Source organism: Phalacrocorax carbo, chromosome Z (genome assembly GCF_963921805.1).
Source record: "Phalacrocorax carbo chromosome Z, bPhaCar2.1, whole genome shotgun sequence".
NCBI lineage: Eukaryota > Metazoa > Chordata > Aves > Suliformes > Phalacrocoracidae > Phalacrocorax > Phalacrocorax carbo.
The window spans coordinates 74,073,698-74,089,073 of record NC_087548.1 but is presented as its reverse complement, the minus strand read 5'-3'; the positions used below and the strand labels follow the sequence as shown (position 1 = coordinate 74,089,073).

The following is a 15,376-nucleotide window of genomic DNA, read 5'->3' as shown; positions in this document are numbered from 1 at the left end:
TCTAGATGACCTGATGCAGGTGTGGAAGACTGCACAGTCCAGTTTACTGTCCAGCACAAAACAGTGCCCAGATGTTCCAAGAATGCCATAGTGCAGTCAAATGGAGATGACAAGAATACATATATCTAAGCTATCCTGGGCTTAAGACACTACAAGTTTTACCTCTCCAGTCATTTGTTCCAGGCTATTGCCTAGGAACAGAGCAGCCCTGCTCAAGACTAAACACACTTGCTATTAGTAGAACCAGAAGGTACACCAATGGCAAGGCAAAACTGAAAAGGCAAAAAGACAACAAGTCCTACCTTACACTTCCATGGCAGCATTGGTTTTATGTTCTGATTTTTATATGCAGCCAAGCCTTAGTTTTGAAGTCTAAAATGAAGCTTGACAGATTTTAAAAGAATCTTTAGCAAAAAAGAGGTAATGAAGAATGAACCTGTCCCACCCAGCAGCCACCCTCTTTTCTACAACTCCTAAGCTCCCCTTTCTGTACCTGCAAGCCAGGCTGCCTCTTTTCACATTACAGCCTGGTGACAGCCACCTGGATAAGGTGGCAGCAGACTTCTAAAGCAACTGCCACCCTGTGAAACAATTTTCCATCCCCAGCAATAACCCAGTAATAGGTCAGGTTGCATTTGATACGAGTCCTTGTATCCAGTCAGTACTTCTTTAAACACAGCAAAAACTGACACCTTGATGACATTATAAATTCCTCACGTTTTCAAATACAGTGCAATATCCAAAAGTGAAGAACTTGCACTTTATTGTACTCATTTACATAGAGCAGAGCATATTTTCTACCACTTGACCTAACTTGCTTGTGTAGGCTTTTTTTTAAGTAGAAAAGTTACAGGCTATAATTTAGCCGAAGCAGTCACGCTTCAATGTCTCCATGGCTGGAGATTAGACTAGACTTTTAATGGTCTCTTCCAGCTTCTCTTTATTGGCCCCAGAGAACTCCTGCACCTGTAAAGAGAGATTGATTTAGGACTGAGGCATTCAATGCTTTATAACATTAGTCACATAGCATCCAGACACATAAACACCTATTCCACTCTGCTACAACTAGCACTTTTCACCCTCAAAACAGGGAGTATCTGCAGATGTTCATCTATTCATCTTCCACTCAGCTCATGCAAAAATGGGACATGAGTCTATCAAGAATCACTTCCAGACTACCACTGCTGGAGCCTTCTACACATAAGAAGGGAAGAGACAACTGATCCTGCAGCAGTGCAGTGTAAGACTCAAATACAGGCTCGAGGAGACTGAGCCACCTCTGCTGAGCAGTGACCTCCAAAGTTACTTTGGGTTGCTCAGGACTCTTACCAATCAAATTCTGGAAGGACCACTCCAAATGACCTGTCCCTGAGCCTGGCTTCTCCTGTAAGAACTGTCCTTGTTACAACTTACACAGCAGAAAGATAAAGGCAACATTCATGTCTCAAAAACAGTGGCTCTGTCTTCCAGTACCTACAGCACTGGAAGGTACAGAACAGACTATATTACAGGCCATGAAATTGCTAGCTTGATACTCATGAGTCCAGAAAGCTTCCAAGGTCACCCAAAATAAAAAGCCACAGAACAGGGTCAAGCATATCACCTTCACACACTGTCACATCATGATCACAATTCTTCCAATTACATTATAAAGCTGTGGAATTCTACCCTGAGAGTCAGAGTGTCATTATTAGTCATGATCTGGCCCCATATTGACCTGAACTGAAGGTCACCCAGCATCTAACACTCACTTTTCCAGCACAACTCCATTGCCTTCAGCCACAAAACTTCCATCCAGGCATTTTTTACATTAAAAAGCCTACCTTCAGCTTGCTGGGCAAACCAAAAGCCTGAGATGACACATTTAGCTCAGCAATTCTTTAGTTCAAGCAGATAGCCATTCACAGTTATTCTGCACAGGCAGCTCACTATACTGTCAGAGTACAGTCTGTGTCCTGTCTCATCTACCACAAGCGGTCTGTTCAGTCCTCCAACAGGGATAGGACCTCCACTTCACAGGTTACACAGACTCTATGTAAAAGCATCCAAGCAGCTGTTTCAGCTGTGTTATCACATGTCATGTTCAGTCACATGTTAGAGACTTCTGTTTGGGGTGGGATTCCACAGGCACATACAGTCCTGCCTCTGCTCGAATGTGTGCTGCATCTAGAGAACAAAAACTAACCAACATCAGTAAAAAGTCTGCTAGGCAGACAGACTAGCTGTCTTAACCCAGACATCTAACCCCACTGACCTCTCATGAAGCTATGCCTATAATGCTGTCCTGTAACACTAACTCCATTCACTACCTGCAAACAACAGGGTTTGCTTCATCAGTTAATACTTGTCCACGGTACATCTGGGGCACTAAGATGAATTCGCTCACTCTCAGAAGTGTCTTAATGCCAGTGGTGCCCCAGACACATTATCAAAAGAAAGCAGGCTGCGTAATCTAACATTCCCAATGTTCTTCCAAGTGTTCACCTTGTCTGCTCCAGTTCCAAAAGAGTAAAGCCTACCTTCTTTCCGTTCTTGTAGAACTGGAACGTTGGCATGCACTTCACATCGCAGTGTGTAGCAACATCCTGAAAGAGACAGAAAACAATCTTCAGCTATGCATGTCTGAAGGACATTACATTTAGAACCCACTAGCTGCCTTTTGTTTAGGTGATAGGGCAAAGCCATCTCTGCTCAAAATGGACTACCAGATGTGCTTTTGATTCACTAGCAAAAGCAGTGCAGTGTTAATACCATCCTGAAGTAAGCTTGCAAGATCCTCCCTTCAGCATTTAAATCCATGCAATAGCAAAACCATATTTACTATACTTGTTCCCTGTGTTTGGAAAAGAACAGACCTCTGCATCAAAGCAGAGGCAACTTATTTGTATTGCTCAAGAGCCCGACGGAAACTCTTATGTTTCAACCCGACATTGTTCAAGTACCTATTTGACACTGCTGGAACTGCTATACAGCAGACACTTTACTGCACTTAAGACATGAAAGAAGAAACAGTGCCAAGAGCAGTGGAGAGACCAGGTGGATTACCAGACAGTCGTGCACCATTAGTTTCAGTGAAGATTGCATCAAAGCAACTTAAGGCCTTAGACTAGCACTCCTTCCTGAAGTAGAAGGTCAGCGTTCCCAAGTTACCCAACACATGATGCCATAGGGCTTCAAGTGTGCAAATAACCACGGCAGTTTGTTCTGTTCAGGTGTCCTCTAAAAAAATTTATTATTCCCACTGTAAATGCTAAGTAAAGTTGACATAATGTCATTTTGTTTCAGTATCTGCAAGGACATTTAAAAAATTTCTTCAACATCACTTGTGTTGAACTCATTAACTGCCCTCTCAGCATTACCCCAAACCATACCTGGGCATCATCCACATCAATTTCGATGAACACCACATCACCATACTTCTCACACAAACTCTAGAATAAAATAAGAAACTATGCAGTTAGTGTTCCAGGAAAGCTTTATTTTTTAAAGACACATTCATAAATTGTAAGGCTGGTGCTGCCTACCCCCTACTGAAACCTGCCTTATTACCTTAAGGCAGCTATTTACTGACCAGAACAAAAATCTTATTTTCTGCCCCACTACCTGGAAGAGTCTATTGAAACTTCTTCAAAAGGTACTGCCCACAGAGAAGGCTCAAATATCCCACAACATAGGCAAAAGGCCTTCTCTTACAGCCTTCAGCTGATCACCAAAAGATGCTACAGCTTCTCATACTTTACCAGGAGTTAACACTGCCACCTAAACATAACTGGAGTGATTACTACAACCGTATAAAGAATAAGCATTGTTTCTACTCTACATCCCACCTCTTGAGGCAATGCACTTGTTAGGTCCCTGTAGACCTGAGAGGCATATAAGCATTAGGACAGCAGAAGTTAAACCACATCTGAGCTCCCAGTATATTTAACTAAATTAGCCTCAAAGTAGATACTTCTGACTTCTCCCTTTCCAGAAAAGGCTGGCAATCACATGTGGCAAAAGGAAGTTTTCTTCATGTTATCATCAAGCAGCACCAAAACATTTGAATATACTTTAATACAGTTGCCATTAAAAACAGAAAGGCTACTTACGTGGAAAAAGGGCTTGATCATTTTGCATGGTCCACACCATGTGGCAGAGAAATCAACTACTACAAGCTTCTCACCAGCAGATTTCAGTTCTGCCTCAAATTCAGACTATAAAAAAAGAATTCAACATATTAATGATTCCCCCCTCCTTTCCAAATCCCAAACTAGAGTAGACTGATCCCAAGGCTAGCTTGTACTCAGTCTTAACACACTAACCATTTTGGTAGCTCCTTAAACACTTAACTGGGGTATTCGTAACATCATATAAGTGCTTCACTGAATTGCTTTCATCAGTGCTGGCATCAGCCAATGTCCTACAACTCTTCAATTAGAGGAGACCACAACACTCAGTCACCCCAACTCACTGAATCGTGGAAACATAAGCTAGAAATTAATCTAGCATATGAACCTCAACTCTGGCAGCTCTGTTTAGTGTTACACCCTGAATGTGATCCTTATGGTTTTTAATAATCCACTTCCTCATTTCAGGAGGACTTCCATTTTCTTCTGGGCAGACTCTCCTCTGCAGAATCTGCAAAGGACACAAACCTTTGTACCCTTCTCCAGTTTGATGCCTTTTCCAATCATGGGCTAACATCAAAATGATGTTGTGTGGTTTACTCTACAGCACGTTTTTTAAAGCAATCTCATAGGATAGTTATTTTACTTTTTTTGCCAACTAAATCAGCATGTAACATCACTAGCCAAAGCAATGCTACACATACAGACTACACAAGTAATGTCCAATATTTATTTGGAGCTTTGAGTCTGTCTGTTGCACTTAGTCACACCAATAATTTTTTAAGACAGTGGTCTTTGGAATTCAGAGCTTCTTACATGCCATTAACCATGTTTTCTGGTCAAAAAGAGAATGTTTTAGTAGAACTGAAAAAATTAAAAGCAATAATTAGTTGCATGCTAGCAAATGGGTATCTTTGGCAGAAGCAGAAAATGCCAATCAGCTACTTCCTGACATTTTCTTTTCCAAATTAAGTAGAAACCACTTCAACATTCTTCAACTTCACTCTCATGGCAATGAGAGCTGCTAATGTAAACTCCATATCCAATTACACATATAAAAGATAGCTGCTTTCTTTTCCCCAACTTAACAGACCACATGTACAGAGTGGCTGGTTTTGCACTGCAGGACTTAACTAATGCCAGCTCCTGCAATCAGCCACCACAGTAAGCCGAGACCCAATTCAAGTAAGCTATCTCCCCCCTCCCCCACTAAAGAGTGCCATGCAGGTGAGGAGCAAAGACTGCACACAGTCAAGCTGGTCATGAGTATATTTAACAAGCAAGCAGAGGGTCCTGCACCAGCATTCTTATATATAAAACTATGTGAAAATCTTCATAAGTTCCTGTAACTCCAAATACACCCAGCATTACACCTCCATGTTGATAAGACATTTTCCCTCCCAACATAGCTATCTTCAGAAGTGCAGCCTCCACGTGTTTAAGTTCTTCCATCTTTGCATCTTGGACACGCAGAGTCTACTCTGCTGAAAGATCAATAGCTAACATACCATACCACCTACTCTCAGTCTGAAAGAAGTGGGAACAGTAAGTTTTCCTGCCCCTCCACATTCCCCCACTCCTGAACTGACATACTATGCATTCCTGCACCTCAGTCCCAAGAGTATCCCATTCCCACCAACAAAATTGTGTCTCTTTTCACAGCAATCCATGCTAGCTGCTCCCTGCAACTACTTGTACAGCAAGTTCCTCAGGCAAGCCTCACTCCTCCCCACCTTGAATCCTACAGCTTTGGTTTTGGTATAGCTTCTCACATCCCTGCACTGTAACATCACCTGTTCTTTACCAATTCCACTTCCTGTACCTGACAGTTAAGACCATCTTCTTCTTACCCCAAGCCTCTGTCCAGCTGCATAATTACTGTATTCTGCAAAAGGAAGTCCAGCCCTGAGATGTGTTTGTCATATGGCTACACACCTCGGGCTTGCTATTGCACAGAACAAGGGAAAAGTGGAGGGCATGATACCTAGCGTCAGTCACACACCATTGGAGACCTGGTCCTGACTAGTCAGGTGTCACCCGGCAAGTCATCTCTACTATCAGCTAAAATTGCTGTGGGAGAGTGAAAAGAGATGCAGGGTCGAAAGGTGCTTACTCTCACAAGTTAAAAAATATTGCACTAGGGAGAGGTCCAGAAGGTTTTCCCAGAGAGCTTAACTTCTCTGGGGGAAGGAAGACAGCAGTGGGGAAAAACAAGCTGCTTGACCTGTTGGATTGAATTCCACAGTTGTCTTTCGTATTAACTGTGAAGTGACAAGCTTTCATATAAAAATGAAATCTTTGTTAACAGAAGGGGAACATCCCACCAAAAGACCATTTGTTCACACTGTTAGGGGATCTTACAACTTTGTTAACCAATATTTTCTTCAGGTAACACCTTACTGGGGGAAACCTCTGGCCAGTTGGCTGGGTCTTGTTTAACCTTTAACTACAACCTCTCTGAACACAGACAAGGTCTCATTTCGCTTGTATTGTCCTCCAGCCAAAAAGCACATGCTACATTCAACAAATACGGTGGTAGCAGGCCTCTGTTTCCAAGGGCCAAGTAAAAGAAAAGGCTCTAGTTATGAAAGCCTCAAGTGCAGCAGGGATCCCCAGCATGGGGTAATACCTCAAAATGGAGGCTACTGATCACGGACAGTGCTGAAGGAAGTCTACTGCTCTCAGCAATAGGTAAGTAGATAAGACAGCTTTAATCAAATCTGCCAGATGGGGTGGACCTTACTCGTAAACACAATTCCCAACACATATCAAGTCACCCTTGAACTTGGATTAGCCCAGTCATCAGCTGGCTGCCAACAGCCACTACATAATTCAGAAGTTTGGGTTTTTTAATACAGAAGCTAGCATAAACAGACTGAAGATCCAACTGCCTGAACTCCCTAGCAGACACCACTTCTAAACTATCATCTTCATCTGGAGCTGCAAGTCCTCAGTATTTGCTTTGACTCAAATAGAGAGGCAGCTAGTGTGGTGCTGCTTTGGCAACACCAGCTTTTTAACAGTTTATACACCCCATTAGCTTCTGCTATAAAAGGCAGTTTGACCCCAAAGTCAAACGCTGTCACAAGTTAAGAGTAGCTCATCTCAAGACCACATACATAAGCCAAATGAAGTACTGCTCCTGTCCACTAGCAAGGACTTGAGGGACCAGTGAAGCACCCTGAAAGGAGCATTTCTTCAGAAGTTAGCCAGTTCCTGAAGGTGTGTTAGGAAAGGGGCCACACCTAGCTAGCTGTCATGCTTACATTACTTCACAGATGCCGCTCACTGAAGCTTCTGCAGGTAGTGGAAAAAAGGGTTTCTGCCTTTATATCAGAGAAGAATATGAATCTGCTCTACTGAAAACCACACTTAACCCAGAAATCCCCGTTGCGCTGTACTTGAATACTCTGGGTGTTGCCAATGTTAAGCTGTTGTCAGCATGACTGTTGAGTCCATGCTCTCCTTGGATGAGCAACAAAGCCGTGCTTTAACTACAGCAGACTATTAGTCAATGCCTACAGCTGGAAGGGTAGTGGAAGCCTAGGCCACTAAGTTAGAGCAGGCTCTTACTCCAAAGCCAGGTTTATTGACTCTCCATTATTGAGCTGTTCCAGCCTATATCAAAAGCCTCAAGCCTTATTCCAAAAGTCCACCCCTTCTGTCCCTCCACAAACAGGGAAGGGGAAGAGATGCAAACGAGATTAAGAATGTCAGGTTGAACTCGCACATCATTCAGCTCCAGGATGTTAAACAATAAGGCATTTCATTCATCTTAACTTTAAGGAGCTTTCTGCATTCACAGGTATTTAAGCTGTGGTCACAAGTATGAGTACACTCCTGTGTCAGATGTTAACAGCTGACTGCAGTCCAACGGGGGAAGTCTGCCATGCTCTTCATTTACACAGTGAACTGACTACAAAATAGCATAGCCTAGAAGGCAAACTTGAACACCATACGGCATCACTCACAGGCCCCTCGCCACCAGATCAAACTGACACCTCAAACAGATTTCCAGTTCAAAATGCAGGATTCTCCCTGAACAGCTCACTAAGTTTGCATGGAGAATGTTTTTGGAGATTTGGGTTCATAAGTTACAGCTACCAAATACTCTATTGTTGTCTATCAACCACAGCAGCTGCTGTGCACAAGACCACACACTATTTCATCATCGGCAGAGTATTCTCCATGTGTTGGTCTAGGCTTTATTACTATTCCATATCACAAAGCCACAGACGTGTTTGCATTCACAGAACCATCCAAACAATGAGATGCTGCATTACCGTACTGAACAGGTCAGACAGCACCGTAACAGGGGAAATGCTTCTTATGCTAGCAGCTCCTGTTATTTAAGTACAGGAATAGGCTCTAGTAATTCCTTTCAAGTCAAGAAAACTGGATTAATGTTTTCCATGAACTATCCAGAGATACAGCAGAGCCTAGGCCAATAGCTACAAAGAAATCCGCCTGGTCCCCTACACGCTGTCAGTACATAAAGCAAGCTGGGACTCCTAAATTAGGGTACCGTAGTAACCTGTTATCAGCTTGGTAAATGAAACATGACATTTCCTTAAGACCGTAAAGAGAGAAGAGTGACAATCTGTCATAACGTGAAGTTACATCATCCCCCTTCTCATTCTGACTATCTGAAGCCTCAGGTCGTGCAGTTATTCATCCGCTCCCTTTGGTCTAACCGAGTCCCCTCTTCACCCGCTCCCCTTCCCCCGCTGCAACGGTTGAGCGGGCTCCTCCCGCCCAGACAGCCCCAGGCCGCGGCCCCTGCGCGCAGGGGCGCCCACCCGCCACCCGCAGCCTCACGGCGGCCCGAGCAAGGGAGCGGGGGGCACGCGCCCGGGAGGGCCGCGGGGGCGCGGCAGGCCCTCTCCCGCCGGGGGGCCGTGCTCGCCTCCCCGGCCACCCCTCTCGCGGCGAGGACGGGGCCGCGCCGCCGGCGGAGGGCGGCCGCCGGGCCCAAGGCGGACGGGGGCACGGGCTGCCCAGCGAAGGACGCTCGCCCGCCTGAGCCACCTGCGCGGCGGGGCCGGGGGTGAGGCCGGCCCCGCGCGGCACCAACAGCCGCCACGCGCCTAACGGACTCACCAGGTTGCCCACGCTCTTCACCATGACGGCGGCTCGGGGCTGGGGAGGCGAGGCGACGGCTCGAGGTCGGCGGCTGAACGGCTAGAAGGCGGCCAAGGGCCTCGTCTCAGCGCTCAGCTCAGGCCCACTGCACCCCCTCCGACCGCCTCAGCGTTCTGCCGCCGCCGCCGCCCCGGCACCCCGCTTATATCCCCGGCGCCGCCCGCCCCGCTTATGCGCGGCGGCCGCCCGCCCGTTCCCACCCCGCGGGGCGGGGCCCGGGGGTCCCCGGGGCGCGGGTGAGGCGGCGGCGGCGGCGGGGCCGGGCTGCTGCGTACCTGTGGGGGCGGGCTGGCGGCCCGGCCGGCTGCCGGGGAGGGGCGGCGGGGAAGGGCCCACGGCTCTGCAAAAAGTGCTGTGTAACGATGAGCAGGAAGTGTTGGGGAGGCGCCCGCAGTGGCTCGCGCCATTTCCCTCCTCCTCCTCATCTTCTTCTTTCCCCTCCGCGGAGCTGGGCTCTGAGGCGCCGTCTCGTTCGCCATATGGAAGGAAGCAGAGCTGGTGCTACCCGTCCATAATGCGGAGAGAACATGGCTGTCGCAAACCTGAGGGGTGGGAAAGGGCCAGCTCGGAGGATCAAATGGCGGAGTCTTCCTTTTCTGTTTTTTAATTTATTTTTCTCCTCCCCCCTCCGCAAAGCACAGGGTAGGGCAGCAGAGCAGCTCTGTTTCGCTGTGGGCTGCAGCACAGAAGCGCTCACTGACATGAGTGGTGCTTGCCCCTGGCAAATGCTCATATAGACGACTAGAGACGCAGTGAGCATCTTTAGTAGTTCCCCTCTTGGCAGGAGCCAGCCAGGACCAGAAATAGTCCTCACAGAAACAATTCCTTTCAGCTTTCCCAGCCAAGGGATCTTTGTCATGGAAACTTACATTTCCACTTGACTCATTTATTTCACTGTTCTGGAGAGGTCCTTTGTCCTGCTGCAGCCTGCTGCACTGCTTCCTGTCCCAGAGTGCAAGGGTGCAGAATGGGGCTGTTGTGGCCCTCCTTCCGTTCCACTGGGCTAGTAGGATTTCATGTTGGAGTATGTGGTTAGTGACTCCAGCTCCCACTACGTGGGACACATGGGAAGTGACGTTAGGTTTTGGGGTACTTGGTGCTGAGTGTGTCATGAACGGGGTATTTCTGCAGGCTTTAGTAGCCAGGTTACCAGTCTGTGGAAGGTTTGCTCTGGGATGCAGCTGAGCAGAGGACAGGAAGACCTGATGGACGTCCTGGATAAAAAGATGCTTCTTCATTAAAAAAAAAAAAAAAAAAAAAAAAAAGAAACCAAAAGACAGTTTGGCTTAGATACAGGTACCAACCCATCCCAACAGGATGTGCCCTGATTGTTGGTTTGCTTTGTGGTGGACACTGAAAAGTTGGTAACACCCCTCACATCCTCAAAGCTTGCCCTGTGAGATTTGTGTTGGAGATCTCAGACTGTACTGAAAATAAGTCAGTTTTTATTCTGGAAGTTTAGGTGTGTGGCTTACTACAGCAGCAGAGCCACAACAGCCACTAGGATCTGTTTTCTGGCCCTGCCATACCATCCTGTTTGCTCTTCTCCCTGCTCATGGGTGCAACTTTTGCCTGCGTCACGGTGGGCTGCCTCCCACCTAGCCCCTTCCAGACCTGGTTTTGCCTGCCTGAAACACTGAGATCAGCACTCTTTCCCCTGCCTGTCCCTTCCCGTGACCATCCCCTTTTTCCTTTGGTGGCAACACCAGAGCAGCTTGGATGCCTGTGGGTGAGAAGTAGTTCCACAAGGTCTTGGTAGCTCCTGCTGGCTTTTGCTTTGTGGCAGACAGAGGCAGCTGGTGCATGTGCCCTGTGCTGCTCTGGAGAAATGCAGCTGCTGTGGCTGGCTCAGGAGAAGGAAAGCAGGAAAGACTAATCAGCCAAGGTATCTTGCTTTGAAACATGCTGCTAGGCAGGATAAAATGATAGGGGAACTCAGACTACCTTCAAACCCAGGTCCCGAATGCCTCAGCTCAGAGCAGCATGTGCCTCTTGCAGAAGCTTGTGCAAGCAAAGGAAGAAAACAACCCACCCAGAGAATAAATTTCTTAGTGCTGCTTTCTGTAGGCAAGTGTGGAGGGGTAAACCTTCTTTGAGCTATGAGGAGAGGTGCCTACATGCCGCCTGTCCTCAGATCCTGGCTGCAGCCATTTGCCTCCTTATGTGCTAATGGTCACGTATAAGCTTAGGCATACAGCAGTTTGAAGTCCAAAATCTTGCTGTGGGATTTTTGTATGAATGCCTAAAATAACTGGACAGTAATGTAATTTATGTGATGATCTGCACTTGATTCTTAGAGTGTACTAGTTACTATCACGACAGCACAAAATAAAAATCATACAGAGGATTGTGGGTCCCCTGGCTGGGAAGAAAAACCCTACACACCAGGAAAACATACTCTTTTCTTATTATTTTTGTCTTTTTTTACTATGGAGAGTCTCATTGTTTAGCTCAACAGTGCTGTAGCTGTCCCACGCACACAGTCACTAGTCTGTGGGGGCCTTTGCTTCTCATGTGCCCTTACTCCCACCCACCTTCCTCACAGCCGTAAATGCAACACACTTCTCTCCCACGAGCTGTTGGAGAGAGAACATGGCTGTTAAAAATATGCAAGTTAACTGTGGGAAGTTGGAAATTAAACGAGTTTTGTGCTTCAGCAGATTGCTGTATGCTGTGTCATACCCAGGAGTCACTTGATAGGACAGCGAACCAATAGACGGCTCTTGGCAAATGCAGGGGGGAACCAGGAAGCGCTTTTAAAGACACGTCTTTGCCCTTCAGGAACGTGGTTTTGCTTGTTCCTTAGAGTCAGAGAACGTGGCTTGAGGAAGGACAGGGTAGAAATGCAGTGAAGGCTTCAGAAATCAGTCCTTAGACAGTTTATCTTGCAAAAGTTCTGGAGGCATTGACGAATGCTCATGCCACCCATGCATGATAAGAATGAATTGCTACACATCTTTGATGCATGGAAAGACTGTGGGAGAAAAAGTTGGCAGGTCTATATTTAGGTGCCCTCAAGTGACTTAATCAGCACTACTTGGATGTAGGCCAATATAAAGGGCTGTATTTTTGAAGACCCCATACACCCCATGACACAAACATCCAGGTGGGAATTTAATGAAAATTTGACCTATTTTAATAATCTTTAAAGTTCCCATGACAGAGGACATCTTCTTTTTTAAACTCTGCTTGTGCTGATTTCTGTCACCTGTTGGGTGAGAGCAATGTGCACCAGCGTTGGGGAAGGGCTTCACCTGGAGCTGGTGGTGAACCTTGGTGCACTCAGGGTCAGGCCCATGGGAAGTCTGGGAGGCTGAACAAATTATGTTTTCAGTTCTTTCTGAGTTGCCAGGAAAGGTGGGCAGCACATATCCCTGGCAGGATAACCAGTTAATTAGGCCTTAAATCGTGGCATCCATCTATATGAATGAGCCAGATCTGTGACCCATGGTCCCAGTGTGATGCTCCTGCAGCCCCTGCTTGTGCCTCTCCAGCGGCTTTCTAACTGTGTTGCCTTGTTGGTAGCTGAGGCCAAGCAAACCTGCTGGGTTCTGGAGATGTGTATCTGCTTTCCAGGGCTCACTTTTGTCTTTTCTGCTTTGTGATCCAGCACATGTTGGTGGCTGAAGGAAATGCCATCGAGCGGTGAGACCTGAGGTGGGCTTCCCCATAGGCATGTGATGGAGAGCAAGGAAACCCGAAAACGAGGGGAAAAAGAAAATGAAGAACAAAGGAAAATAAAAAATAGCAGAGACCCAGATCTAGCAGCTTGTGCTGACTTCTCACAAGTTAACCCTTCCAAGCTCCTGTGAACATATCTAAAACAAACATCTGTCTCCGAAAAACACTATAAAGTCACCCAACAACTCAAATGTGTGATGCCATGAAAGGGACAGCTACAGGGAAAATAATACTACAGCCACAGCACAGATGGTCAGTCATGTCCAACATTAAGCACTGGTGCAGAGTTGCAGAAATGAGGAAGCTGCTAAGCGCAACAGCTCCAGGCGCAGCTGCATCAGATTTTATCATAGGAAGGCCAGGTTATTTGCCACTGCCTTACAATGGAAATTAGGAGTGTTGCACCAGGCCCTGACACTGCAACAAAGCAGCAGCCTTCAATTCTACTTTCCCTTTCTTTCTAGCCTGCTCCTCTGGAATATTTTACTTTTGTAACTGAGCTATTAAAGGTGTAATAAATATTTAATAATTAGATAGGTGTGCTTGGTGTTGTGCCAGCATAAGTCATGGAGCAAACACGCTTCTCTCACAAGATGATGTACTAGTGACGTAATTACCCAGAGCCTTTTGAACGCTTGGTGTAGCATGTCTGGTTAAGAGATGAGACCATAAGCTGAGAAAAAAAAAAGGGGGGATCTTGGCCACAGTTCATTTCCCCTTACCAAAAGGGGATATTGGTTAACCAAACACTTCCTCCTGAGAACCAGGGAAAAATGCGTGTGTCCACCCTCCCATGCACTATCACTCCAGTTTTAGTAATTTGTCTGGAGAAAGGGATCTCAAAACACTCCAGAGCTGACAAAGCTGGTACTTTTGGGCCTTGTATTAGAAGGAGCTTACCTTCTGTGAGCTCACCTGGGTTTATGCCATACTCTGGGTCTCCAGAAAGGAAGTTATCGCTGGCACAATGTTTGGAAACATCAGAATGCTCATCTGTCCCCTTCAGTGTCAAGGCACTTCCAGTATTGAGCTGAGAGACTTAAACTTCTTGTGTCACTTGCTTAAGTATCTCAAAATCAGCCTGAAATGTTCAGTTACCTCCTCCATGCTCACAGCCTCTGTCCTTCTACAGGAAGAAGGGCAGGCTGGAGCAAGCAGACCTGCGTTTTTCCTGAGGGACTCTGTTTTTCCTAGGGGATCCTGCATTTTTCCTAGGGGATGCTGCTGGTTCTGTCTGTGCCTCACGTCCCCCGCTGTGACATGGGAACAAGACCCTTTGTGGGGCAGGAGGGTAAATGCTAACAGTACTGCAAGGTGCTTGTGCTGGAGGGCAGCAGCAGCCAAAGAGAAAAAGACGTTCAAGGCCTGGCCAAAGCATGAAGCTGAGATTTTGCACTTTGCAGTTGCTGTGCTTGCACTGGGTGTCTGCAGAGCAGGTGTCAGGGCTGCACCAAGCAGATTGTGAGTAATAAGTGCAGCTGTCGTGTCTGCACAGAGGACAAAAGCAGGTTGGCACGTGTTTTGCTTTCAGGTGTGGTATCTTGACCCTGGCTGGATGCCAGGTGCCCACCAAAGCTGCTCTATCTCTCCCCTCCTCAGCTGGACAGGGGAGAGAAAATATGACGAAAGGCTCGTGGATCGAGATAAGGAAAGGGAGGTCACTCAGTAGTTACTGTCATGGGCACCCTCAACTTGGGGAAATTAATTTAATTTATTGCCATTCAAAAGCTGGAGTAGGGTAATGAGAAATAGGAACAAACCTTAAAACCTCTTCTCCCACCCCTCCTTTTTCCCAGGCTCAACTTCATTCCTGATTTTCTCTACCTTCTCCTGAGTGGAGCAGGGAGACAGAGAATGGGGGTTGTGGTCAGTTCATCTCATGTTGTCTCTGCTGCTCCTTCCTCCTCACGCTCTTCCCCTGCTTCAACGTGGGGTCCCTCCTACGGGATACAGTCCTTCACAAACTTCTACTTGGGTCCTTTCCACAGGCTGCAGTTCTTCATGAACTGCTCTAGCGTGGGTCCCCCATGGGGTCACAAATCCTGCCAGCAAACCTGCTCCAGCGTGGGCTCCTCTCTCTGCGGGGCCACAGGTCCTGCCAGGACCCTGCTCCAGCACAGGCTTCCCATGGGGTCACAGCCCCCTTCGGGCATCCACCTGCTCCAGTGTGGGGTCCTCCATGGGCTGCAGGTGGGTATCTGCTCCTCTGGTAACCTCGATGGGCTGCAGGGGACAGCCTGCCTCACCATGGTGTTTGCCAGGGGCTGCAGGGGAATCTCTGCTCTGGTGCCTGGAGCACCTTCTCCTCCTTCTTCTTCACTGGCCTTGGTGTCTGCAGGGTTGATCCTCTCGCATATCCTCACTCGTCTCTCCTGGCTGCTGCTGCAGAGCAGTTTTTGCCCCTTCTTAAATATGTTATCCCAGAGGCTCTACCACCGTCACTG

General features: G+C 47.1%; 1 protein-coding gene across 1 annotated transcript; it reads right to left on the bottom strand.

Annotated features, from left to right (window-relative positions):
• Positions 1-746: 746 nt before the first annotated feature.
• Positions 747-9,496, bottom strand: LOC104047366 (thioredoxin). Its single transcript, XM_064438702.1, has 5 exons — positions 9,210-9,496; positions 4,092-4,196; positions 3,372-3,431; positions 2,520-2,585; positions 747-966 (listed from the first exon to the last, which is right to left on the bottom strand). Exons 1-5 carry the CDS (start codon positions 9,231-9,233, stop codon positions 904-906), a joined length of 318 nt encoding a protein of 105 aa, XP_064294772.1. The 5' UTR covers positions 9,234-9,496; the 3' UTR covers positions 747-903.
• Between the last annotated feature and the right edge of the window lie 5,880 nt (positions 9,497-15,376).

What these genes read in the sequence shown, in the direction of transcription:
- LOC104047366 (XM_064438702.1), bottom strand. Translation starts at nt 9,233, where the DNA reads ATGGTGAAGAGCGTGGGCAACCTG. An exon ending in TGATCAAGCCCTTTTTCCAC is followed by an intron (nt 3,432 to 4,091) that starts GTAAGTAGCCTT and finishes ATTTTATTCTAG; the next exon opens with AGTTTGTGTGAGAAGTATGG. An exon ending in TTGATGTGGATGATGCCCAG is followed by an intron (nt 2,586 to 3,371) that starts GTATGGTTTGGG and finishes TGTCTCTTTCAG; the next exon opens with GATGTTGCTACACACTGCGA.